At 40.6% G+C, this 24,921-nt stretch overlaps 1 protein-coding gene across 1 annotated transcript; it reads left to right on the top strand.

Moving 5' to 3' along the window:
- Positions 1-738: 738 nt before the first annotated feature.
- On the top strand, positions 739-24,921 carry dhx16 (DEAH (Asp-Glu-Ala-His) box polypeptide 16). The gene is made up of 21 exons (XM_049584079.1): positions 739-1,003; positions 2,800-3,002; positions 3,140-3,378; positions 4,160-4,337; positions 4,434-4,490; positions 4,693-4,947; positions 5,072-5,305; positions 5,484-5,675; positions 6,047-6,157; positions 6,394-6,509; positions 6,891-7,101; positions 8,425-8,523; positions 10,116-10,268; positions 10,741-10,881; positions 12,003-12,165; positions 12,300-12,418; positions 14,408-14,475; positions 15,836-15,998; positions 17,388-17,549; positions 21,219-21,392; positions 24,166-24,921. Exons 2-21 carry the CDS (start codon positions 2,805-2,807, stop codon positions 24,292-24,294), a joined length of 3,162 nt encoding a protein of 1,053 aa, XP_049440036.1. The 5' UTR covers positions 739-1,003; positions 2,800-2,804; the 3' UTR covers positions 24,295-24,921.

The following is a 24,921-nucleotide window of genomic DNA, read 5'->3' as shown; positions in this document are numbered from 1 at the left end:
GGCTCCAGGACCGCCATGGAAATAAGTCATGTGACCTTACTGCGTTATCCTGATGGATTTTAGTACTGTATGCACGTTTGTGTACTCTATCTTAATTCATCAAATCAATCAATCAACACAGTGCTTCTGTATACTGTTGTATTTCTACTGCAAAACATTTGAGTGCTTCTTTCATCACTGCTTGTTCACTTATTTATAATGTGAGTGGAAATGTGCAAATTGCATAGTTGTGTCAAACAACTCTGTGCTGCATGGCTTGAAGTGTTTTACCATTTTACGAACTTATTTTGTTACTGTTTATGTCTTCATGACGTCTTGTTGTCCTTTATCTGTACATTTTAGGGATGACTTTACTGGTTTCAAAAGTCGCCTTTGGTGTTTTGGTGCATAGACAAGAAACATATATATAGATGAGAAAAAAATGAATAAATACTATAAAAATATAAATACTATTTAAAAATATGTAGTCGCAGGAATGTTGAAAAACATACTCTTGGATATGTGCAAAGGTTCACAGTATTAATAATATAAAAATAGATTAATAAATAGATAAATAATTGTATTTTTTTATTTCTCAAATATTAGGTGGAAACTTAAACGTTTAGTACCACCATTAAAACCATCGATATAGAAATGCCATGCAGTTGTTGTTTTCCAGTTGGCCGCATGAGGACACTAAACGCTACAGCCTCTGACGCATTCTGGTCTTCTTCCGTCGTTTTCACATGACGTGTTTCCGCTTCCGGTTTCAACATGCTCTAGGATAAGTTAGCAAAATATGTTTTAATAATTTTTTTAGTGTTTTGTTTGGAAAAATGAAACAATGAGCTAATAGTTTTACATGGCTGCGGAGGGATGTATCCACTAAGTGTTCTTACGGGGAACTCGTGAGCTACAACTCAAGCTAACGTTTTATTTGTAGCTGGAGTTAGCTGAGTTAGCTAACTCACAGGCTGCTGCTTCCACCATAACAACAACGTTGTTTCGGCATTTTTGAAAAGCGGTAAGTGAATCTGATGAGAGTCCTCTCTCTCAGTGGAAGTGCAGTAGCGCTTTTCATCGCACATTTTTACTCTAAAATAAAACTATTACACAAAAATAGCAGGACGCTTAACACATCATTTTCAGCTTAATGTCTGACTTATGTTGACTCCAGTTCTCAATGTAGTCACACATCTTGCAGAGGACACAGTGACAAGATCACACCGATACACACTTAAACATTATAGCTACACTAATCTGATGCACTACAAAACAACTGTTCTGCCACAGGGAATCTGCAGGTCCTTAAAAAGTCTCAAATTTGAATGTGTGAGGTCTTAATTGCCACAAACATTTGATATAATGTAATTTGTCAATATTTGAATTTACATTTATCAAAAGAATGAAGCTTAAGTCCACATTTCGGAAGCTACAATTTTGTATGATCCTCCCTCTGAACCTGATGCTACTTTTTAGTTGCACTTACCTGTTGGCAAAATGTAGAATCACCTAACATACTATATTGCTGTATTCCTACATAAACCTACCACTGCACAGGACCACATACATATTAACCTTATCTTACCTGCATTGTTTGAGTATTAAAAAAAATCCAAAAATCAGTCTTAAAATATTAAAAATTATCCTCAGATGGTCTTAAAAGCAGCACGTTTCTGTCGACACCCTGGGCCTTAAGGTCTACTCGTATGATGCTGTCATGTATTTTGACACTTCAGTTATATTTTTTAGCACTGGGGTCATTATTAGTGATGGTGTTGTGTGAAACTGCATTATACTGAGAGATGTTTTGATTATTCCGCCCCCTGTCATGTGTGTAAATCTGCCAGAATGAAATAGGATCACCTCACATCATAATGTAGGCCAGTACAACACCACCTTTACGAAGACATCAGCAGTAAAGATGCAACTGAATCTTTACATCTTCCAACAATGTCAACAAAAACTGAACTATAAAACACTTTGTAAAGGCAACATTTTATGCATTAGCAAGTGCAGGTGTACCTAACAAAGTGGCCACTGTGTGTATTCAGGCTAGAGCAAACTAGTTTAATATATCTCAGACTTACCATCAACTGTATGTACAGGGTTTTGGTACATACTGCAAGAGTGCATGGCGCAGCAACTGCACTCGGAAGTACTTTAAAAGGTTTCTTGCTCACTCGTTCAGTGGATTGAGTTTGTAATTCGTCATAAAATGCAGTAAAATTCAATATAAATTAGGTGTTAAATAGTTACATGTATGTTATATTTATATTTGGTTTTAGTATTGTAATGTAGATTCTAGTTATTCCTTAATTCTTTATTTTATTTATTCATTTCAAGTAGTTATTTTATCCCCCCCCCCCCCCAAAATCATGTGCTGCTGTAATGTGATTATCTACCCTGGGGATCAATAATGTCTAAAATCAAATAATTATTTTTTTAAGAACTTTTTCTTTTGTTGTTGTAACTAACAACCATCCAAAGTGGTCAGATCCTGATTCCTTATGTGTCATCAGTTCTTACATAGTCTGTGGAAATCATAATTATATGAGGGGAGAGTGTATGTGTGTGAAGCTCTAACCATTTTTTATCAATATTTTTATTTATAAATGAAACCATAATTGAGTTATCAAAACTAAAATCAACCTATGTTGCTGAATAGGTTGTTCATTTCCGACTCAGTACAGACTTGCAGAAAGCTAATGCTAATTGAAGACACCTTTGGATGCTTGGTTGTAAACGCAGTTTCTCCAGCTACATGGCTTAAATCTTCACCTGCATTAATCATGTTTTTGTGTTGTGCTTCCTCAACAGGCACCATGGCCAATCTAGAGCAGTGGGTGAATGACCGTCTCCATGATATCCTGGGGTTGAGTGACCGATATGTGTCTCAATTCATGATCGGCACCGCACGGAAAGCATCGAGTCCCCAAGACTTTGTGGCCCGCCTTGAGCAGACAGGCACGATTGACATCGAGCCAAGTGTGGTTGCCTTTGCACAAGAGCTTTATGACAAGGTATTTTCTACCGTCAGTCCTTCTGTGGACTTAGCATAGTCGTTAGTTCTTAGTTATCTTAGTTAGTTGCATTTTTAGCATGGGACATTTCAGAAGGAATGCATCCTCTAACAGTCTTTTACCACTGCACATTACAGATTCCTCGCAAGCAGGTTGTTGAGAAACCAGCCCGGGCGATGGAGCGGGAAGCCATCGAAATGGACAGGAAGAATCGGACATACACGCTACTGGAGGACAGCGACAGCGATGCAGACGCTGTGATGGAGAAGCAGAAAGGGAAAAAGAAAAGCAAGGACAAGGACAGAGGGAACAAGAGGAAGCACATCAGACAGAAGAAAGAGAGCGAGTCGTCAAGTGAGGACGAAGCACCTAAAAGGTAATCCAGATATTTTGTGTGGATTTTATTATGCATGTTTCATATTGTTCGATGCAGTAATAAGTGTTTGTTTATAGTGCATATTGTATGATGGGATGGGCTGTCTTGTAGCGTTTACTAGTAACGATGAGAGCTGAATGATGAGACCATGATTTTCTCATTTATTTTAAGTTTTTCAAATTTGTAAAGGCTGTTTCATCCAGATCTACCAGTTTCTGCAGGGTGGGTGAATGGGTGGTCATAGACAACGTTTGTTTACACTCACCCTGTTCATACAGTGCACGATTTCCACGCCAGCGTACACCTGTGGTGGGCCAAGTGGGCAGTCTGCATACCATTTGACAGTTATCATAGCCAACAGATCTGCCAGATCTGCATCTGAAGTTCAGCTGTGAGAGTGACAGTTATGTCACCACGACCACATGGCCCATACATACACAAACAAGTCAAAGGAGATTGATGTGACAGAGGACTGATGAATGTCTTTCAGGCTTTGGAGCTGGTGAATGTGACGTCACAAGCCAAACACCTGAGCTAGCTGGTGCTGTAAAGTCTTACGCTTATGTGATCTGACCCGTTCACCAAAGTTACATAATAGTGGAGGAACAAGCATTCAGGGCGCAGAGTAGGAATGACAGGGGTACCATTCTTCCTATCACAATTCAGTGGGCCATCACAATGATGCTGGAGCTGTTGTTTTAAGGCAAACAAGTTGCAGAATGTTGCTTTTAACTGTTAATAAAATGATTGAATGAAATCTAAATTTTGTTTTTAATATCAGGGGCAATTTAGGCCAAGGGGATCAAAAGTCTCTCAAGAAAGAAGAAGAAGAGGAGGAGTGGGAGAAGGAAGAGAGAGAACGACAGCAGGACATTGAAGAGAGGGATGCGTTTGCCGAGCGAGTGAAGCAGAAAGACAAAGACAAGACCCGCAACATAGCAGAGAGGACTGACAAAAAGGTGGGAGACGGGGGATTTACAACATGCATTTGTTCAAAGAGGGACCCACCATGTCATGCAGGTGAACTTATTCTCCTTTTGTTTATTTTTCTCCAGGCTTATGAGGAAGCTCAGAAGAGGCTGAAGATGGCTGAAGACGATCAGAAGAATATGGTAGACAAGTTTTTATTTGTGCTGGGAAAAAAAAAATCACATTTATGAAGTGAATATTTTTGTTAATATCACATGAAGACTTCTGAAGCACTGTACCCCTGGGTGTTAGAATCGTTTGCTTTGGGGAATAAAGACAGTAAAAATCAGTTGTCACCTGTGTGCTAAAGGTTGTAATCCATCATCTTCATCTTTCCCTTTCTAGTTGCCAGAGTTGAGGAAGCGCTCTCGCTGGGAGTATCTGAAGAAGAGAGAGGCAGAGAAGCTGGAGGACCTGGAGGAAGAGATCAAAGACGATGAGTACCTCTTCCATACAGAGGAGCTGACTGAGAGGGAGAGAAAGGAGTTGGAATACAAACGCACCCTTCGGGACCTGGCTAAAGATTACAAAAAGGCCGGTGCCAAAGAACAAGAGGAGAGGAAGAACAGATACTACATGCCAGAAGAGAAGAGAAGCAAGGTACGAGCACGGGATGTCACATACTGATACTTAGATACATAGTATGTAGAGGCAGTCACCTACTAAACTGTGCACTGGTTTAATTGTTCAACTCTTCACCTCCCCATGTCTCCCTGTTGACCAGGAGGTGCCGCAGAGGGACCTGGAGCTGGAGGAAACCCCCATGGAGCTGGGAGGAGAGCAAGGCCGCTGGGAGGAGGAGAGGCTGAAGACGGCCTCCCTCAGCTTCGGGGCCAAGAGGGAACGAGAACAAGGGAGGAGGCAGGAGCAGGAGAAGTACCAGCTGATCCTGGAGGAGGACGAGATGATCGACTTTGTCAGCACCGCCATAACCATGAAGGGAACTCGGGCGGATAAGGTGGGATTTATTTGTTACTTCCTTTTTTCTCTTAATTTGTCGCTTCAGTTTCCCAATGGTGAAATCACTGTGACGCATGTTTGTCTCGTCTGTTTGTTCCTGCCTCAATTTTCAATCTGCAGTCAATCAGTATTTAGTGTTCAGAGTGGACCATTTATTCTGACTGTGTTGTTTTCAGGATCAGGAGGCCCAGGCTCTGTCCCAGGCGGAGCTGAGGAAGCAGTCCATGCAGGAGGTCCGACGCAGCCTGCCCATCTTCCCTTACAGAGAGGACCTGCTAGCTGCCATCCACGAGCACCAGATCCTCGTCATTGAAGGGGAGACGGGCTCCGGAAAGACCACCCAGATCCCACAGTACCTCCTGGAAGATGTGAGTGCAGGATATAAGGCCCTGTCTATACAGATATTTTTGACAATTCATATTTTCCTCTACGTTGTTGCTTCCTGTCCACACGCAAACTGAGTTTTTTTAAATGGAGAGGGGAAATATCTGTTTTCAAAAATACCTGTTTATGTGTAGACAGGGCCTAATTAGCACATAAAAGCATCACCTACTTGTTATTAAACATGTAGTACCCACTTGTAGAAAAGTGGCGAGGATACATAACAAAAGCTCAGTGAAAGGCAACAGGATTTGCAGTCAGAAGTCAGAATGACGGCACAGCAAAAAGGAAAAGTAAAGCTTAAAACTCATCCAAGTCAGAAGTGAATCTGCCCTTCAACCTGTTGTTCATCTCTCAGGGCTACACTAAAGGAGGCATGAAGATCGGATGTACACAGCCTCGCAGAGTGGCAGCCATGTCAGTGGCAGCCAGAGTGGCACAGGAAATGAGCGTCAAGCTTGGGAATGAGGTGAGCTTGACACATGATCATGCTGATCCCATTTCACTTTCAGACAGTTTTCACTGATTCTTGACGGGGCTAAAGGATGCAATTTAAGATCCGTGTAGCAACGGATACTGGATTTTCCTATAATTTGTGTTTTTGTGTTCAGCTGTTGTCTAATATTTCACCTCATATTTATTTGAGAGTATTGTTGACTGTTTGGTGAATCAGTGTTTTCATATTAACCGTGATGTTTCATCCAGGTGGGTTATAGCATTCGTTTTGAGGACTGCACATCAGAGAGAACGGTGCTCAAGTACATGACAGACGGCATGCTGCTCCGAGAGTTTCTCACTGAGCCCGACCTGGCCAGCTACAGGTAATGCAGAGAAGGGAATCACTAACTGGAAGTTACGCTTTAACCTGCTCAATAAATGAAGTCACTGTGCAGTTAATCCACAGGTGTTTTGTTTTTGTTTTCATTTGAGCGTCAAGTTTTGCAGACAATTTTATGACATTTTCTTGGTAAATTTGTGGTTTTCTACTTTTTTTTAAAGTATGTTTGTGTTCCTGATCACATCCCTCATCACACTTTACATGTTCCACTTTCAGTTTGGGTCAGGTGTCCTTGAATTATCAGATATTGTATTTATTTTATCAACCTTAACTAAGCTCCTCTCTGCAGTTTCACGGGTATCACTCTATGTTTTAAGCTCAATCCTTCCCTCTCCCAAAACACTTTGTCTCTCTCTCCCTCCAGTGTGATAATCATAGATGAAGCCCACGAGCGAACACTCCACACAGACATCCTGTTTGGTCTGATTAAAGACATCGCCAGGTTCAGATCAGACCTGAAGGTGCTGGTTGCCAGCGCCACTCTGGACACGGAGCGCTTCTCCTGCTTCTTTGACGACGCGCCAGTTTTCAGGATTCCTGGCAGGAGGTTCCCCGTCGATATCTTCTACACTAAAGTAGGAACAAGCATGTTGTTTGAATGCTTAATACAGTTCACCGTACCTTTTTTTTAATTCTTGACGCTTAATGTAAAAAGGACAGTGATAGAAAAACTGAATAAAAGTTTGTCTTTTTTTCCCAGCTTCTGTAAAAGAGAATATTACAAACAACTTCTGCTTTCTCACTCAAGTATGGAAATATATATTTTTACAAAAATGAATGAACAATAAATAAAACTTGTGAGTATGGACAATAGTACTGGGTATCGGTACTTAATACCTTTAAAGAGGCAACAGATAGGATTCATTTTTTTTTTAGCTTGACGCCACCTAGTGTCAGTGGTGTTGCGTCGCACTGTCACAACGACCAAATTGACCGTGGGGATCAGAGATAATCAATAAAATGTAGGCTATAAAGCCACCAGTATAGTGCTATGTATATGTAGAATGAGAAGGTGTGTGGACACTCTACTAAATAAATGAGTCAAGAGACCGAGCAACAATTATCAGATTTATCTGAAGAAAAAACAAATAGTAATGCAAATAATTACACCAGAATGCACAGTACCAGTACTGCAGAATGGCAACGAAGATGTCAGCTGACCAACACTCGCTACCTGGTCCCTGGTTGCGGTGATTTGCGATGCTGGCCAACTAGGAATGAACTAGCAGCCAGTACACTACAGTCCTCTCTTGTCTAGCTAACATATAGCCGTGTTACTTACTGATCCATTAGAAAGAAAGCTAGCTGGACACCAGTTTTGAAGCCTCTTTGACTGAGGTTTACTCTTGTTTTTCCTCTTCTTTTATCACTCTCCTTTTTGCTCTTCTTTGCCTCCTCACACAGAGGATCTTGTTTTCTTTCACTAGGCCGTTTTTCACTTGTTTCCAAACTTTGTCCGTCTGCCATTGTGCTCGTGCTTAAATGGACATCATCCCTGAGCTCGAGACAGGTCACTACACCTATAGAATTTTGTAGAGAAAGAAAGACCATTCTTAATCGGTTCTTAATCAGTCAAATGAGTCTAATCCAGTGATTCCCAACTGGTCGAGCCACGGGATCCAGATGTCTCCTTAGTCATTAGTTCAAGGTCCACACAGTTTAATATATTCGGTGCCATACTTGTGTTTGGCCATGTCGTCAAGCTAATTTGCTGTCTCTGTCAAGTAGCTGTGTGTTAGTCATTCACTCTACAGCAGGAAATAGCACTTCAAAATAAATGCTATGTGCCAGAAATTCACTGTACTTCAAAATAAAGTGGGTTTTTTTTTTATAAACTTGACATGTCTTTGTTGTTTGTCTGTCCTGTTGATGCATGTATCTGTATGTTTTGTGTCAAGGCTCCAGAGGCAGACTACCTGGAAGCTTGTGTGGTGTCGGTGCTACAGATCCACGTCACCCAGCCTCCCGGAGACATCCTGGTGTTCCTCACCGGACAGGTATTGTTGATATCAAGCATGGGATTCTTCAAGATTTTTGTCAAAGGTTCAAAGTTGACACACTTGTAATGGGAGATTGGTGGTCTCCTCCTTACTTTGTGCGTAACATCTGTACGTGTTCTGTCATATTTTGGATGGAATAATAGTAAGATATATTAATACATGCACCTTCGAGAAGTGGTTCTGACCACAGTGTTGCCAAAGGATGCTTTTACTCCTGATCTGTTTGGATCGGTTTAAAACAACTCTGGTCCGTGTGCCAGTGACTTTCAGTGTGTTCAAGCTGATGTCAAAGTTGCCAAACAAACTCTGGTGTGTGGTGTCCAACTCTGTGTATTTGGTAGTTCTTATTAAACGTAGCGCCTTTTACCGTTAAATCAAGACTCTTTTTCGCCACCTTTCTACCTCATTATGATTTATAAAATTAGGTAAAGTTTTAGTCTCCTTTCACAATGCACAAAATCAGTCATGTCTTCATGAGTTCTTTGTGATGCAGAACATAAACACACCAGGTTCAGTAAAAAGAAGTGTGACCTGCGATCATCAAAACCAAAGTGAACATGAGCCAGAATACAGTGAACATATACTCAGATTAACATTTATATTTTGTTTTATACACAACAAACAACCATGCCCCCTCCCCCCCCCACCCACCCACCCACCCAGCATCTCACCTGCTGAAACATTAAGTAAACTCACATAGAAGAGCATAAATATAGAAATAAAAAATAAAAAGTGGCACAAGAAGAGAAACAGAGCACTCAAACAACCTGTTGTAATACAGATTCACAAAAACTGATGTGATAAATAAAGAAATGATGACAGCAGTTGGTATAAAACAGACACAGATGGAAGTATAAAAGAGAAAAGAAATAAATCTAAGCAGTTCAATTAGATAGACTACATTTACCATGGTCCACATGATTAAATATCCTGAGTTAGAAGTAGTTTAGTGTACCTAAATATGTCCAAACCAGATCCTAGATGGAAACGAATTAGCCCCTGAACCCCTGAAGCAAGAACTTTATCTTTACTGACTGTGATTATTGCATTAGTTCACTCTGATACGGAGAAACTTTTTGGGTTTTTTTGATTTCCAATGTAATAACATTCTTCTGAGCACAAGCAGTGTCGTAAAAGATGTCTTTTTCTTACTATGGAGGGTTTTCTACGTGTTATGCCAAATACGGCTGCTGCTGAATCAGTTCTTTTGGCTAAGTATGTGTATGCATACAAGACATCTGACTCTGGTCTCCAGCAGCTCCTTAAGTACTTCAGCACAATCCCAAAAACAATTTTCAGGCAGGAAGACATAAAAACAAGGACAGCAGATAAACATTATCCTTAAACTTAACACAACAGGCAGGTGAAAAGGTGGTATGAAGCGCCAGCTGCATTTAATCTTCATTGTACTTTGGTAATGTAATACTTTAAATACATACAAGGGCAACAGCAGATTAACTGAACTAGAGGCATGAATGCGACTTAAGTTGTTCACTTCACCAGTGTTCACTGAAGTATGCTGCTACAAAGGGTCTCATTATTTATCTTTGTGTGCTGGTTAACTCTTTAACCTCTTGTGTTTCTTGCAGGAGGAGATCGAAGCGTGTTGCGAGCTGCTCCAGGAGAGATGCAGGCGACTCGGATCTAAGATAGCAGAGCTGCTGGTCCTTCCCATCTACGCCAACCTGCCATCGGACATGCAGGCCAAGATCTTCAACCCGACTCCACCTGGAGCCCGTAAGGTGAGACGATGTCTCATTCCTGTGCAGAATACTTGGGAAACTGCTATTGTTTCCGAATACAGTTGGCCTGGATGTAGTAGGTCACTGTAGGATTAATATTTCAACTTGGCAGACACAAAATGGTCAGTAGACGCTGAGAAGAAGTTTATTTCTTTGCGAGACATGAATGAAGACAATAGCTCTCTGCTATCTGTTTTCTGTGTGAGTTGTGTCATCAGGCAGATTAAATGTCCATGCTATTATTCACCAATAGAGGCTGCTGTAGTACAATGAGATTTTGTTATACAGACTGAGTATCCTGGCTTTTAACACTGTTCAGTGACAGATGAAAGCCTTGTTTTGATGTTTTTATCGCGGCTTTGTTCCCATTGTTTAACATCTGGATTTAATCTTCATCCAGACTTTGTTTGAGCACTGCTTACTCACTTTATCTCTCGGTACTGTGTGTTCTCTCTCTCTCTATCAATCCCAGGTGGTGGTGGCTACCAATATAGCAGAAACCTCGCTGACCATAGATGGCATCATCTACGTCATTGACCCAGGCTTCTGCAAACAGAAGAGTTACAACGCCCGCACCGGCATGGAGTCGCTCATTGTCACACCCTGCTCACGGGTAACAACGGCTCACTGTCTGATCTAGGAGTGTCGTGAACGCACATGTTTTCAGAATCAACTCACTCAGGCTGCAAGCTGTGATATTCAGGGTTCCTGGAAAACCTGGAAAAGTCATGGAATCAGTAAATTCCTCGAAAGTTTTGGTTAAGTCATGGAGGCTTTTTTGTGTGTAATGACATTGTTGGGTTGAGTACAGATTTTGAGTATCATTTCTTTGAAGGCTTTCGTTACTCATTACCTTTGCTTAGAAGTCAGCTGATATATATATTTTTACTTTTCTAAAATGCAATAGTCCATAAACTGTGATCATGCAGTCCTGCGTGGGGTTTGTTTGTCAAAGTGGTGTTCCTGTAACTCTACCTATGGCTGGGCGATATGGACAAGAATTTATTTCATTCATCTCACAGACTGATTTAGCGCAGCACGTGTGACATGTGTTGCTGGAGAACTTGTGAGTGAGTTAATGTTTTATGAACACCCCCAGACTTCTCAGACTCTTAGCGACTTACCGCTCAGAGGGAACTCATTCAGCAGCTCCTCTGGCAGCAGCACAGCATCTCTCCTTCTCCTCTCTCACCGTGTGCACATGGGAGTTGGTTTTCGTCAAGAGATTTTGTCATAAACCTTTGGTAATGTAAACCTATGTGACTCTGGCAGCTCAACCAAAAAACTACATACATGTGAATGTGTGATAGTTGTGGTATCATAACAGCGTGTCACAGGTTACAGCGTGATTATTAGAGGAGAAATGGCAGAGCATAAAGGTCCAAGTGGAAAAATAACCAACCCACTCATTTAGGAATTTGCTAAAAGAAGGAAATCGTGTTGATTTCTATATATAGATCCCAGGGGACATTTTTGTATTTGGGAGCTGTTTAAATGTGTAATTTGTGGTAGATTTTATTTTGTTAAACTATTAATATATATTAAATATTTTATTATGGGTCCTTGAAAAGTAATGGAAATTCTATTTTAATTTAACATCCATGAAAATATGTGGGGACCATGTATACTGTGGAGAGGCTAATGTCCAAGTGTGGTGTTTTATGTCTGCATTGTCTTTAATTTGTTTCTAAACCTTTTGCCTCCTCCTGTTTTCTGCTTCTGTTTCCCTTTCAGGCTTCGGCCAACCAGAGAGCAGGCCGTGCAGGCAGAGTGGCTGCTGGAAAATGTTTCAGGCTTTACACAGCCTGGGCCTTTAAACACGAGATGGAGGAAACGACTGTGCCCGAGATCCAGAGGACCAACCTGGGGAATGTCGTCCTGCTGCTTAAGAGTCTAGGTGAGGGGAGGAGGCTCTCCATAAAGACTACTAAAATTACATGTCTTCATACTTTTATTTTATCAAGCTGGGGCAGGTTAGATCACTATTTGGTGGCTGTGACTGGGCAATAAGCTAATATGTTTTACTTACAGGCATCAACGATCTAATTCACTTTGACTTCATGGACCCACCTCCTCATGAGACTCTGGTCTTAGCGCTGGAGCAGCTCTACGCTCTGGGAGCACTCAACCACCTGGGAGAGCTCACCAAGGTACAAACTTGTACTTTTGTTTGCCATTTTAATTTTTTATTCATTTTCACATACTGGCTTTATAAAAACAGATGATACAGACGTGATATACGAGAATTCACAGTTGAGAGAGGAAGACAAACAACGGAAAAACACCCAACTTAAAAGGCAGCCACAAGGACCCACTCTGGCACGCCAATAACTTTTACACATACAAATGCATACATATACATATACAGTAGAGTATATAAACACACACATACACATCCTGTCCCCTGGTACCCTTTACCCTCTCTTTGATGTTGCACCTCTAATATGAGTCAGAAAAATTTGCCATTTTTGGCTAGCGTTATTTTGGATGTCATTCATTTCAGTTGTGGGCATTGTGGTGGAGTTTGTTTGAGCCACCCTTCAAGATTTTTCAGTACCACCTTCCAAAAAAGGTAATACCATGGGACAGTCCCCCAGAGCAGTGGTTCCCAGCTGGTCCAGCCACGAGGTCCAGTTTTCTCCTCAGTCATTAGTTCAAAGTCCGCACAGTTAATCACATTCAGCGTCATACTTGTGTTTGGCCATGTCGTTGAGCTAGTGTGCTGTCTCTGTCATGTAGCCGTCTGTTAGTCACTCACTCTACAGCAGGAAACTGCACTTAAAAATGCAGCTCTGTGCCGGAAATTCACCGTACTTATGAATAAAGAATGTTTTTTATAAACTTGACACATTTGCAGGTCACTTGCGGTCCATTGAGGACATATCAGCGACCCACTTTTGGACTGTGACCCAGCAGTTGGGAACCAGCAGTAGCGCATGGAGAAATGTGCCCGCACCTTTGTAACATTTCCCACATTTATTGTCCTTGGTTAAGCCCATTTTAAACAGTTTCAGGGGTGTATAATAACATCTGATCTAAAACGTCATTTTAGATCACATCCTGCCATACATCTTCCCTAGTTCCACATCCAAGATGCCACATTAGTCTCAGGCTTTCACTCATTTTAGTTTGAATATTTGACATTTTACTATAAAATACTGAGGTGGAGTGAGTATTGGGAGAATTTAGCAACTCCTGAACTTTATTTTCTTTTTCCTCTGCCCTTTTTAGTTCAAAGACACATCCTACGCTGCTCCTCAGCTGTAACTACTTCAACACATGTACCTTTTGCAAACCATATATCCCATAAAATACTTTTTTCCCTATACAGATTAACAAGTTATTCCATATGTAAAAGTAGCTATAATAGATATTTTATAATAACAATGTATCATAGGTGAAATGGGACGCTCATAGTGATGAATCTAGAGAGAACTTTCACCTGAATCTACAGCCCCCTCTCAGCTTTACGGAGCCTTATATTGAGTTTCAGCTCATTGTTGAGTTGTCCTGCCTGCAGCCGTACCGTTTTGGACAGGACATTACCTGCCCAGCATCAAACAGCAGACAAAGTTAGTTGAGATTAACTTAACACTAAATTATTGTTGTTAATAGTATATGTTGCGTTGTAAATTATGGTTACAGTCACTTAATTACACTATCAGTTGCCCCTGAGCCACTTTTATAGTGTTTATTATAAACTATTTTTATATTTACAACAAAATCCAGTCATTCCGTCCTCTAGACTCTCTAGACTCCTTTTACATTCTTAACAGTAATCACAGAGAGGAGATGCGTAACCTTTTGCTTTGATACGCGTAATCTACTTCCATCATCACTCACAGTCTGCACATGGCGTACTGTACATACCTGTTGCTTATGATGCCGTGTCATGACTTCCTTGATGAAAAGTGCTGATACACAGGAGAGATGACTTATTGTGTTTGCAGCTTACAGCTGTTATCGCCAAGCTCGTCTTGTGATTATTGATTGATTGATTATTGTGAGGATTTTTTCCAGAGAGTGTGGATGACTGTATCACTGGTGACTACTGTAGCACAGGTTATTGTTATTTTATTGTTTAATAAATGAATGAATGAAGTCTTTAACTGATTGTTGTTGTTTGTCGGGGGGTTCAGTTGGGTCGCAGGATGGCTGAGCTACCGGTGGACCCCATGTTGAGCAAGATGATCCTGGCCTCTGAGCAGTAAGTCTCCAGTCTGATAGATGCATAAGCCTCCTTCACTGTATGTTCATTTGATGGGATACATTACCTGTATGAATTATAAGATGTATTAAATCACTTGGAAGCCCCTTTTTTCACTGCCTGCGCAAGGTGGAAATGTTGCATTGTTATTCTGCCACGCCGTTCTGTGTAAAAGGTTTGATAGCGGAACGGGGGGGAGTCGTCTCATATGTGAGCAAGCAGTGGAGGACGTAACAGCGCTAAATCTGTGTGAAAGAGACAGCCAGCATGAGGGGATTGTTGGGACGTTTTGACTATATGTAATGTGTGCAGCCCACTGCGGGAAGATTTAAAAGCAGCTGGCAGCAGTTAGCAGCTAACTCAAAGAAGAATAGCGGCCGAAAATGACGCCCCGTTGGAGAAAATAGGAGCTCCTGACCTTCTAGGCACGAGGATGGGATCAGCTACCATATGGCAGGGACAGTAAATAACAGTTATTGCCATGTTATGTCATTTTTATTGTTTGGAAAGTGCTGCACGTCACGGATGTCACACTAGAGGCCATCACTGTTGTGTTACATGTCACACCCTTCACACCAGTTTTGCGTCTGTGATGCAGGCATTCTGTCTAAAATCGCACACTGGAGCAACATGACGCCAGCCGTCTTCGTTACGGCCCCATTGCAGGATTTCTGTGTAAAAAGGGTTGGAGACATTGGCTTTCCGACATATACCAAAATCATCCCAGCTCGTACTCTAGTTGTCGATTATGCAGCTGGAGTTTGGGCTCATTGAAGTTACCCCAGGAAAGAAGCTTTACATACTGTCCAGTATGCTTCAACTTTAGCAGTTAGAATTGGAGTAGGTTAATTGATTTACTGCAAAATCAGCCCTGGATAAGGAACTTGTTTTTTGAGCAAGAGAAGTTTGATTTCATATCACTAAGGGTGGAAGTGATTCCAAAGATTAAACTAAATACGGAAATGCAAATGTGGAGTAAACCAAACTGCGTACTTGTCAAGAAGTCAAACATTAGCTCATATTTGAGCTGGTATACTTCCTCCTCACGTAGAAATGAGTCAGAGCACTGATTTATCCAGTGTAAGCTGCAAGAAAGACAAATCATCACCCAAACGCTGCCATCATTAATATGTTCTCTACCTGGGTGATATTAAAGACACGTGGGTGGCTGGATTTGGAAAACGTACATCTTCTAAAATGTGCAAAAAAGAGACCCCCACCTCATGGGATTGGCAACTTTGTTAGTGAATGCAGTTCAGGAAGAAATCCTACAAGTAAGAGGTGAATGATTACTTTTGTTGTCACTGTCTCTCTCTGCAGTTTTCTGTATTTCTTTTCAATTTTTTCCATCTCCTTCCAGGTACAAGTGTTCAGAGGAAGTGTTGACGATAGCGGCCATGCTGTCGGTGAACAACTCTATTTTCTACCGTCCCAAAGACAAGGTTGTGCACGCCGACAATGCCAGGATGAACTTCGTGGTGCCAGGGGGAGACCACCTGGTGCTGCTCAACGTCTACACACAGGTATAAAGTCAGCGGAAGTTACATCTGAAGATGCGTTAAAAATAAATTGAGTTACAGATCTGCAATCGAAGGGACAGGATGGAAGTTTAAATTGATTCTATGAATGAACAATGACTTGAACAACAATTGTAATCAGCTGTCCTTTGTCTTTGTATGTAAACATATTGAATATTGTCACTTACAGTTGACATTTTTAAGAGTTGAAATTAGAAATTTATATATATAAAGGTTACAGTCTCAACTTTTTGCTTTTGACCCCTTAAATCCCCCTATATGAACTTGTGCCACAGGTTTACATCAAATTCACATCAACTAAAAATATTTTCCCCTCTTGCTTTATTTTAATAATTCCTGAAATTGTCAAATTATATAGTCATTCACGAGAAAAGAAGACTATTGTTAGCATGCTTACATTTGTCAATCAGCACTACAACTGAGGCTTATGGTAATGTCATTAGTTTTGCAGGTATATGGTCATAAACCAAAGTTTTGGACAAATTAAAATTATGGCTGTACTTAACTATAATACGATAAATCAGCAATTTTTCTCCCCATATGATGTTTTAAAGTTTGAACGGGGCTCAGCAGGACGTTGAGTGTGACAGCACATTCACGTAATAACGGTGCTGAAGACTGATCGGAAATGTTCAACAACATTTTTTGCCGTCATTAGATATCAAAGAAAAGCCAGAGACTTTGTCGTATTAAATTGCTGTTAGCCTCACTGTGGAAAGTTTATCTTTCTTTGTGCCACTGCATCACGTCAACAGCTGCCAAAGAGTAACATAAAAGTCAAGAGCACTCACTGGGGATCTGGGGACCAAAACGTTCTCAGAAGTACACTGCACAGCACATTGACTATCAAAAAAATAGACTGCTCGCCTTGAAGTAAACTGACCGGTCTCTGACCGATGATTTGAATCTCTGACTTTCAAGGGGCAGCCCTAATTAAAATGTTGACCTGATGATGGCGCTACATGAAAAGTCAGTGGTCATCAAAGTTTTTAGGATTCCCCTTGTGGGGAACATGAGTTGTCGAGACTTCACAACGAAAACCACAAGAGTCAACCTCATGGTGGCGCTAAAGGAAAAGTCAGGTGCTCACCAAAGTCAGCAGGATTTATTCTCTGGGAGTCATGAGTATGTGTAGAAAACTAAATCTTAATCCATCCAATAGTTGTTGAGATATTGAACATCATTGCTGAAACAAAGATTAGAGAAAAGAATGAAAAATATATTTTCCTGCTTTCTCTCCTGTTACACCTCGTAAACCCTCAGATTTATCTTGTCCAGACCCCCAGGTGGGGAACTTCTGTATCAGGGCTGATATATTCCTACCTAGAACTCAGGTGTTGTACTAACAGCAGTAATTTTGTCTTTGTCCCTCAGTGGCTAGAGAGCGGTTACTCCACACAGTGGTGCTACGAAAACTTCATCCAGTTCCGCTCCATGAGAAGAGCCCGGGACGTCAGGGACCAGCTGGAGGGTCTGATGGATCGTATTGAGGTGGAGGTAGTCAGCTCCAATGGGGACAGCCTGCCAATACGCAAGGTCAGTGATACAGAGGAAGTCCCCAGAGTTTTACCACAGTTTCTGGACTAAAACACTGAATCTTAGCGTTGATTTCTCGTATTAATAAAGCGGATATGCTATACTTCACTGTGTTTCTGGCTCCATGTGAACATGGCTACTACTTGGTATGACCACGTGTGCTGGGCAAGCACACATAAGACTTTAGCTGCCAAGCGGCTAACTTCTGGTCTAGCGCTTCGCTAACTTGGGATAAAATGAGTTAGTCTCGCGGGGCACTCAAAATGTTAGCAGACTGAATGGTTGAGTTGTGACACTCAAAAAAATGTATCTGCTAATTTCCAGATGTCTCTTTCACAATGAAAGTCTATGGCAAAAAGTCCTTTTGGGCCCAATGGCATCACGTGATGGACCTGGAAGTTGTAATTCCACGTTTGGCTAGATGTCAAGGTGGCTTCAAAGCCCGGAGCTGTTCCTGGGGGCTTGAGTGAATCAGGATACATCGGCCCAAAACTCCTGTAGTCTGAGCAGGAAGTTCAAAGTGAGGAAGTTATAGAAACTACTGCAACAGTATAAAGAAGAAATAAAAGCTAAACCTGTGGCACACACCCACTGAAACATTCAAAAACATGGTGAAGATGGTGCCTTGTCTAAAACAAACACACCTTTTGCAGACTGTATTTGCTTCTTTTTTTGTTGTTGACTCCACCTCAGGCGTTACACCGGCTCAAGGTAAACAACTTAAGGTGATTTACAACTTTAGCTGAAACTTGACCTAGTGGAGGGAAGCAGTAATAATACACAGTAAACCTTAAGCTGCTTACTTTAGCTTTAACAGGCTTCTGTCATCACAGTCATTTTTTTGAATATCCCTTTGTTCCCTCAAGGAGAATTTCATCTTTTAGCCTGCTTGTCTCCACAGAGAGGTAAAAGGTCACCATCGGATATGACCTGTTTTTGCTCAAGAACACTATAGGTGGGTGGATGCTTCCCGTCATGAGAGAGAGAGATACTAGACTCTAAAAACATGATTCTGAAAAGAAAACGGCGAGAAAATGTTTGAGTAATGCCTAAAACATCACTGAACAGAGACGGCGTGAACAGCCTTCTCATATCAGGGTCTGTGTGTGGTGTGAACGCACCCGTAAACCACTAGAGATAAGAAGGGCGTTTGTTTTAATAGCTGGGTTACACCTTTTTTCATCACATGCTGCCTTTGTCTGTGTCAAAAACGTATGCAGCCAGATCGGCAAAAGAAGCTCCAAAACTTATTTTGTTGTAATTAATTAAAAGTTTATTAAACAGTTAAACAAATACAGAATTTTTTGCTCTTTTCTAAATATTCTCTGAGGTTTTATCCTTGAATTGGCTTTAGTAGCACTGTGCACGTCCTTTTTTTTAAGCCAGGGTGCGCTGACGCCTCCATGCTTACATGCAAACGTGAAAAGTGAATTAGTCATATGAAAATGTTTATGCTATTTTAAGGCGAGATGACAGACGAATGTACAGACATTATTTGTCAGCTGAATTTCAGTTTCATGCTGTCCCTGTTTTGTGAACACATCGAACACCACTTGGCTTCATTACAGCAAGTGTGAACAGTTTGTGTGCATCTGTGAAAACATGAATGATTATTGTCACTGCATGTTCACATACAGTCAAATTTGCTCTGTCTCAAAAAAGCAAAGTAGTTTCATTCACTCAACACACACTCACACACCCACAAAACAAGGTTGGAAAAGCAGGTCTGAGTATAGCAAATCCCACACGAAACTCACCGTCAGTACAAACCCCTGAAGAACTTGTTATATTCTCAGGAGTTACACTGATATCTCAGTTTGCAGGGTGAATTAACTGCTTTTCTTGCATTAATGCTTTGGTGGTTATTCAGCAAGTGGATGCACGTTTACCCAAATGAATCTGCTTTGAGTTAAATTTAGTTTTTGGGTCAGACGTTGAACAGCTGGACTCGTATCAGTAGCCCCATGTTGTTTGCATCAGTGACTGTGATCAGACAGTTAACCTAAAGAGCAACATTTCTTGGGGGAAACAAATGAATTATCAAAGCTCTTACTTCTGGATTGAAAACAGCACAGTTTTTGTGTGGAAAAACAGCATAGTCCATCTGACCATGATTTAACCTGACCAACACATGAATAAAACTGACATGCAAATTCGGCTGCTGATAGCAGCATGAATTGTGCATCACTTGCAACACTTACACTATCTGCTGTGTTGCAAGGTCTGAGATATTGTGCAACTGATATGATAGAGTTAAAACGCCCATAAAATTTTGCATTTGATTGCAATTATCACTATAGCATGCCTTTGTACCAGGAACACAGTGGGTGGAACAACGGCAGAGAGAAAAAACGGGAATTTTCAGACCTTGAGCTTCAGGTGTTGACCGACGAGGTGCAGAGGCATTCCTCCAACCTTCAGTCAAGATTTTTCTTTTTTCAACAATCTTTTTTAGTAGGTTTTCAACATTATACCACAAGAAAAGAACATACAGAATACCAGATGTGTGATGTGTGTTTACAAAAGTCCTGCCTTTTCTTTAAAATAAATACATACACGGTAAATAATAGTAATATTAAAAGAAAGAAAAAAGCAAAGAAAAATAATAATGATAACAATAATAATTTACATTGGGGGTTCCATATGTCGGACACTGATACAAGTCCTTCATTGCCTAGTGTAATACAATTACTTTGAGATTATGCCTCCTCCCTTAGGTCCAACATACAAGATACATCTTTGCCACTAAGATATTTTAATGGACCTCATATACATTGAAGTCAAGAAATTTAAATGTGACAGAGAGTAACAGTATTTGGGATTTAATATCCTGGTCTGTCAGTGCGCTTTAGTTACCACCAGCTCTCTGAGGACGCTGTGGATTTCACTGTAACTGCGTGTGGCTTATTAACACTGATTTCTGTGACCTGGACTGGTATTGCAGTGAGACTCATTTGCATAGAAAGGGATGAATTTAACACCAAAAGTATGCTTATTTCCTAATTTAAATACATGCAAATATCACCAGAGATGCTCTTTCTCTTTGTCTGATTTGTGCCGGTCTAACGGCTGTGAAAGCTGCACAGTCCTGTTGTGAATTTGCCTGTCAAAGTATTGTTTATAAATGTTGGTTTAGGTTTGTTGTGATAGTTTCCAGAATGTACTCCCAGCCTTCAGAATAAAACAAGGAAATGTCCGAATAATTTTACAAATCTGCCTTTAAGTAATGTAATGCAGCATTTAATTGTCACAAAAGCCAAATGAAAGCACAGGCTGGTCACTGGTGTCAGAAATACAGTGTAAAAACTATTGTTGCTGTCCAGTGGAAACAAGTATCATAAGGATTGTGTTCCTTTTAATGGGTACAGGAAATCCTCCTTATTTTAACTTCAAATAAACAATGTAAAAAAACCCCAAGTGTTTTATTTGAAAAAAATGCATTAACACAAATCTGACATCGTCTTCTCTGTAGCTTGTGAAAACGTTGCATTTTGGAAATTTGTAGTTTTAACAGGATGGATAAAGTCTTAAATTGATGAAGGACAATTTTAACATCAGACTCCTCCCCTGGCCTGTGCTTCATTACATACAAATGATGCATTTACTTTTAAACTGTGGGAATCAGGAATCAGCTGTTTGTAAACCCCTCGGCTCTCGTCTCTCTCCCAGGCGGTGACGGCAGGATACTTCTATCACACGGCGCGACTGAGCAAAGGCGGCTACAAGACGGTGAAGCACCAGCAGACAGTGTACGTCCACCCCAACAGCTCTCTGTTCGAGGAGCAGCCCCGCTGGCTCATCTACCACGAGCTGGTCTTCACCACCAAGGAGTTCATGAGACAGGTCTGTCTGTTAACTGTTTACTTTGAAACATTTGCCTAAATCTCCCTCAAATATTTGCAGAGAAGTTAGGTCTTAGTTTTAGTCTGTACTTCAGAAGTCTGCCTGCGGAGAAAGGTAGAATACATCTGCCACAAGGAAGACAATGATTAAAGGGGAACAACACCTGAATTGAGAATTCCAATACGTTATTTCCACGGCCTAGGGAGGTTTGATCAATGATTACTCTTTTTGTTTTGTCATCTTTGGCTGGGTATTGTTTAAAAAATTATGATACCGGTACCCTTAAAGTGACACCGATACCAATAGAGTACTTAACTCGATACTCATAATGTAAACGGAGTGGCATGTAGTGTGCTGGTAGCCATAATTTCAAACGTTTTCGGTGGCATCTTGGCACCCTGAAATGCCGCGCAGTATGGAGCTACATTAGGGTCAAAAGTTTTGTACTTGAAAAAATAAAATTTGAAACTGAAAATTCATGTGTTGATCTTGAATTTTGAAAAATACAACAATGTATTCAAAATAAAAATAAGTGTATGAAACGTTTTTTCAGGTTAAATATAATTTTGATTCACTTTAGTAATTCTTTTGAGTAAATAATTTATTTTGACTTTTCACTTCCATATATATTTTAACATTTGAGGTCTTATTTTTTTCAGTTGCATGTTTTATCTTTTCAGTTTCAAATCTTATTTTTTCACTTTCAGATCTTTTTTTTACAGTTTCAATTTTTTTTATTTTTATTTTTTTTATTTTCAGTTTCAGACTTTTGATCCTGATGTGGCGTGGGGGGCGTGGCATCAACTGAGAGAGGGGGAATCATGAGTGACAGTGCCTTCAGGGAACGTAGGAACTAAAAAAATTCTGACTCAACACTGACAAAAACGACCCCTTGATGTTTGTTATGATTTCCCAAAACTTAGTTAACATTTCTCACCTGTGTGCTGGATGTATGGGCTCCAGCAGATTGACCCAACTGACTGGACGCCATCATCGCAAGTGAAGTGGACACTACGCTGCGTTCACAGTGCTATGTGGAAATCGGACATATCAGCATTTAAAATGTGGCTGTTGAACTGCAAAATCTGGCATAATTTATAGCTGTTATACCGTAATTGGTGCTCAGTACTGTCTAAAACAGATGTCTGAATGGAAGTTTGTCACTGGCATCAATTTTTACACTGCCAGTCACATGAATATGGTGTATGTAAGTGTTGAGTCAGAATTGTTATAGTTCCTACGTTCCCTGAAGGCACTGTCACTCATGATTCCACACCCCTCTCAGTTGATGCCACGCCCCCCACGCCACATCAGGGTCAAAAGTCTGAAACTCAAAAAACAGATTTGAAACCGAAAAAAAAGATCTGAATCTGAAAAGATAAAACATGCAACTGAAAAAAATAAGACCTCAAATGTTAAAATATATATGGAAGTGAAAAGTGAAAATAAATTATTTATTCAAAAGAATTACAAAAGTGAATCAAAATTATATTTAACCTGAAAAAACGTTTCATACACTTATTTTTATTTTGAATACATTGTTGTATTTTAAAAAATTCAAGATCAACACATGAATTTTCAGTTTCAAATTTTATTTTTTCAAGTACAAAACTTTTGACCCTAATGTAGCTCCACACACAGGACCTCACCAGACAACCTGGCACAAAAAGGATCGAATGCAGGTGTCATTTGACTGGAGACATTTCGTTAATACTGGGCACTGCATTGTTTCATCAAATACCTCAAAGGTATCGAGTACTGTTACTCCGGCCTAATGTTATTAAGTATTAAGTCCTGAGCTGCTCCACAGATGTTGAAGGGAGGCTGAATTTGTGGACCAGCAGAATGAAACGCACCCTTATAGACTGAATCCTCATGACGTCGCGCTAACAACAATCACTTTCTGGTAGACGATTGACATGTGAAATCAACAAACTTGTTTATTTCTGTTGTCATTTTCAGCCGTAACTGCAGTGTTTAAAAATGCATAGTTACACATGGTTGTCTATCTGATGTTTCTCATGTGCTTGTTTAATGTTCTGTGTTGCTTTGCTAGCGTCTTTGATAAACCAAATCTAGCAGTCTTCATCAGTTTTATATTTAGAATATTTTCTCCGCTTTACTTTACACACTAACCATTTAAGCCAGTGGTTGACCAGCAACTCACCTGCTCTGCAAAGTACAATTACTATTTTTGTCAATGGAGTCTGGTGGCTTTGAGATAACAGCTGCAATTTCCCCGTCCGAAAAGGCTGTCTGATGTCAAGGTAAAGCAGTGACAATATCCTAAATATAGCGTACATTTAAAAACTGGTATTGATTTTTTTTTTTAAGTGGCTAAAAACTAAGCAGTTGAGGCTGGACAGAACAGTACCCTGGGTGGGTGCTCTCAGTGTCATCTATGACATCTTTACCAATTCATTGTCTGTGGAACAGCTGCAGACTTTATACCCACAAGTGTGAGTTTTGGCATTCTAGTTTTTGGATTTGGGAGAGTTGTTCGTGTTTACTTATATTTTTTAGACTGTCTTAGACCACAGGAATAACGTGTGAATTTTTAAAATAGGTGGTTCCCCTTTAAACACAGAAGAAGCTAAAATGTAAACAACATAAACACATCTTTCATTGATTCCAGTATTAAGCCTTCCAAAGAATAACTATTTGCATGACCCTGCACACTAATGAGGAAGTGTGACGAGTGTTCCTGTATAATATTTAACTTCCTGTATATCCACACGTTTTATAATATCTCTCTCGCCCTCCCTGCGTGCAGGTGATTGAGATAGACAGCAGCTGGCTGCTTGAGGTGGCTCCTCACTACTACAAGAGCAAAGAGCTGGAGGACAGCAGCAGCAAGAAGATGCCGCGCAAGCAGGGGAAAACCAAAGAGGAGCTAGGCTGAAGAGAGGACCAAGGCTCAGGGGGGACAGATGGTGAAAATAAAAAGTGCAGGGGAGCTCTCTCCGCCTCTCAGGGTAAAAGTAGGACTTTGAAAGTTTGGAATTTGCATAAAAACAAAGAGGAAATGTTTGGAAAAGGAAGTTACAGCTCCATGGCTCCAGCCTCTCTTTAGTTTTTTTCTGCTGTAGCTCAACATGGCATTATGGACCAAATATGGCTGCACCAAAGTGGCCTGAACACAGACACACGGAGCAGACAGACAGGCCCAGTGAGATGTGGGTCACAGACCTACTGACTGACTGATTAATCATAAACCACCTATGTCAGCTGGGCCACAACAAGGAAACGCAAATGTGCCTGAATCTGAGTTTCCCCCATCAACAACACTGACTCACTGGGTGTTTTTCTTTACAGCTCATTAAAGAATGTGAGACTATTGGTTTGCTTTTGAATGTTTGTTGACTTGGCCTGAATAAAAGACTGTTAAAGTGTGTTAAAGTGACTAATGCTGAGGAGTCTCGATGAAGCTGAAAAGAAAAATGTCTAAATAAGGAGTTTGGCCAACATGTGAGGCTCCTTATCTTGTTTATTTTCATTTTTCTACGGCAATAAAATTTTTACAACGGCA

Source organism: Epinephelus fuscoguttatus, linkage group LG8, assembly GCF_011397635.1.
Source record: "Epinephelus fuscoguttatus linkage group LG8, E.fuscoguttatus.final_Chr_v1".
Lineage (NCBI taxonomy): Eukaryota > Metazoa > Chordata > Actinopteri > Perciformes > Serranidae > Epinephelus > Epinephelus fuscoguttatus.
Note: the sequence above shows the minus strand (reverse complement) of the source record. Positions and strands in the feature narration are given on the sequence as shown.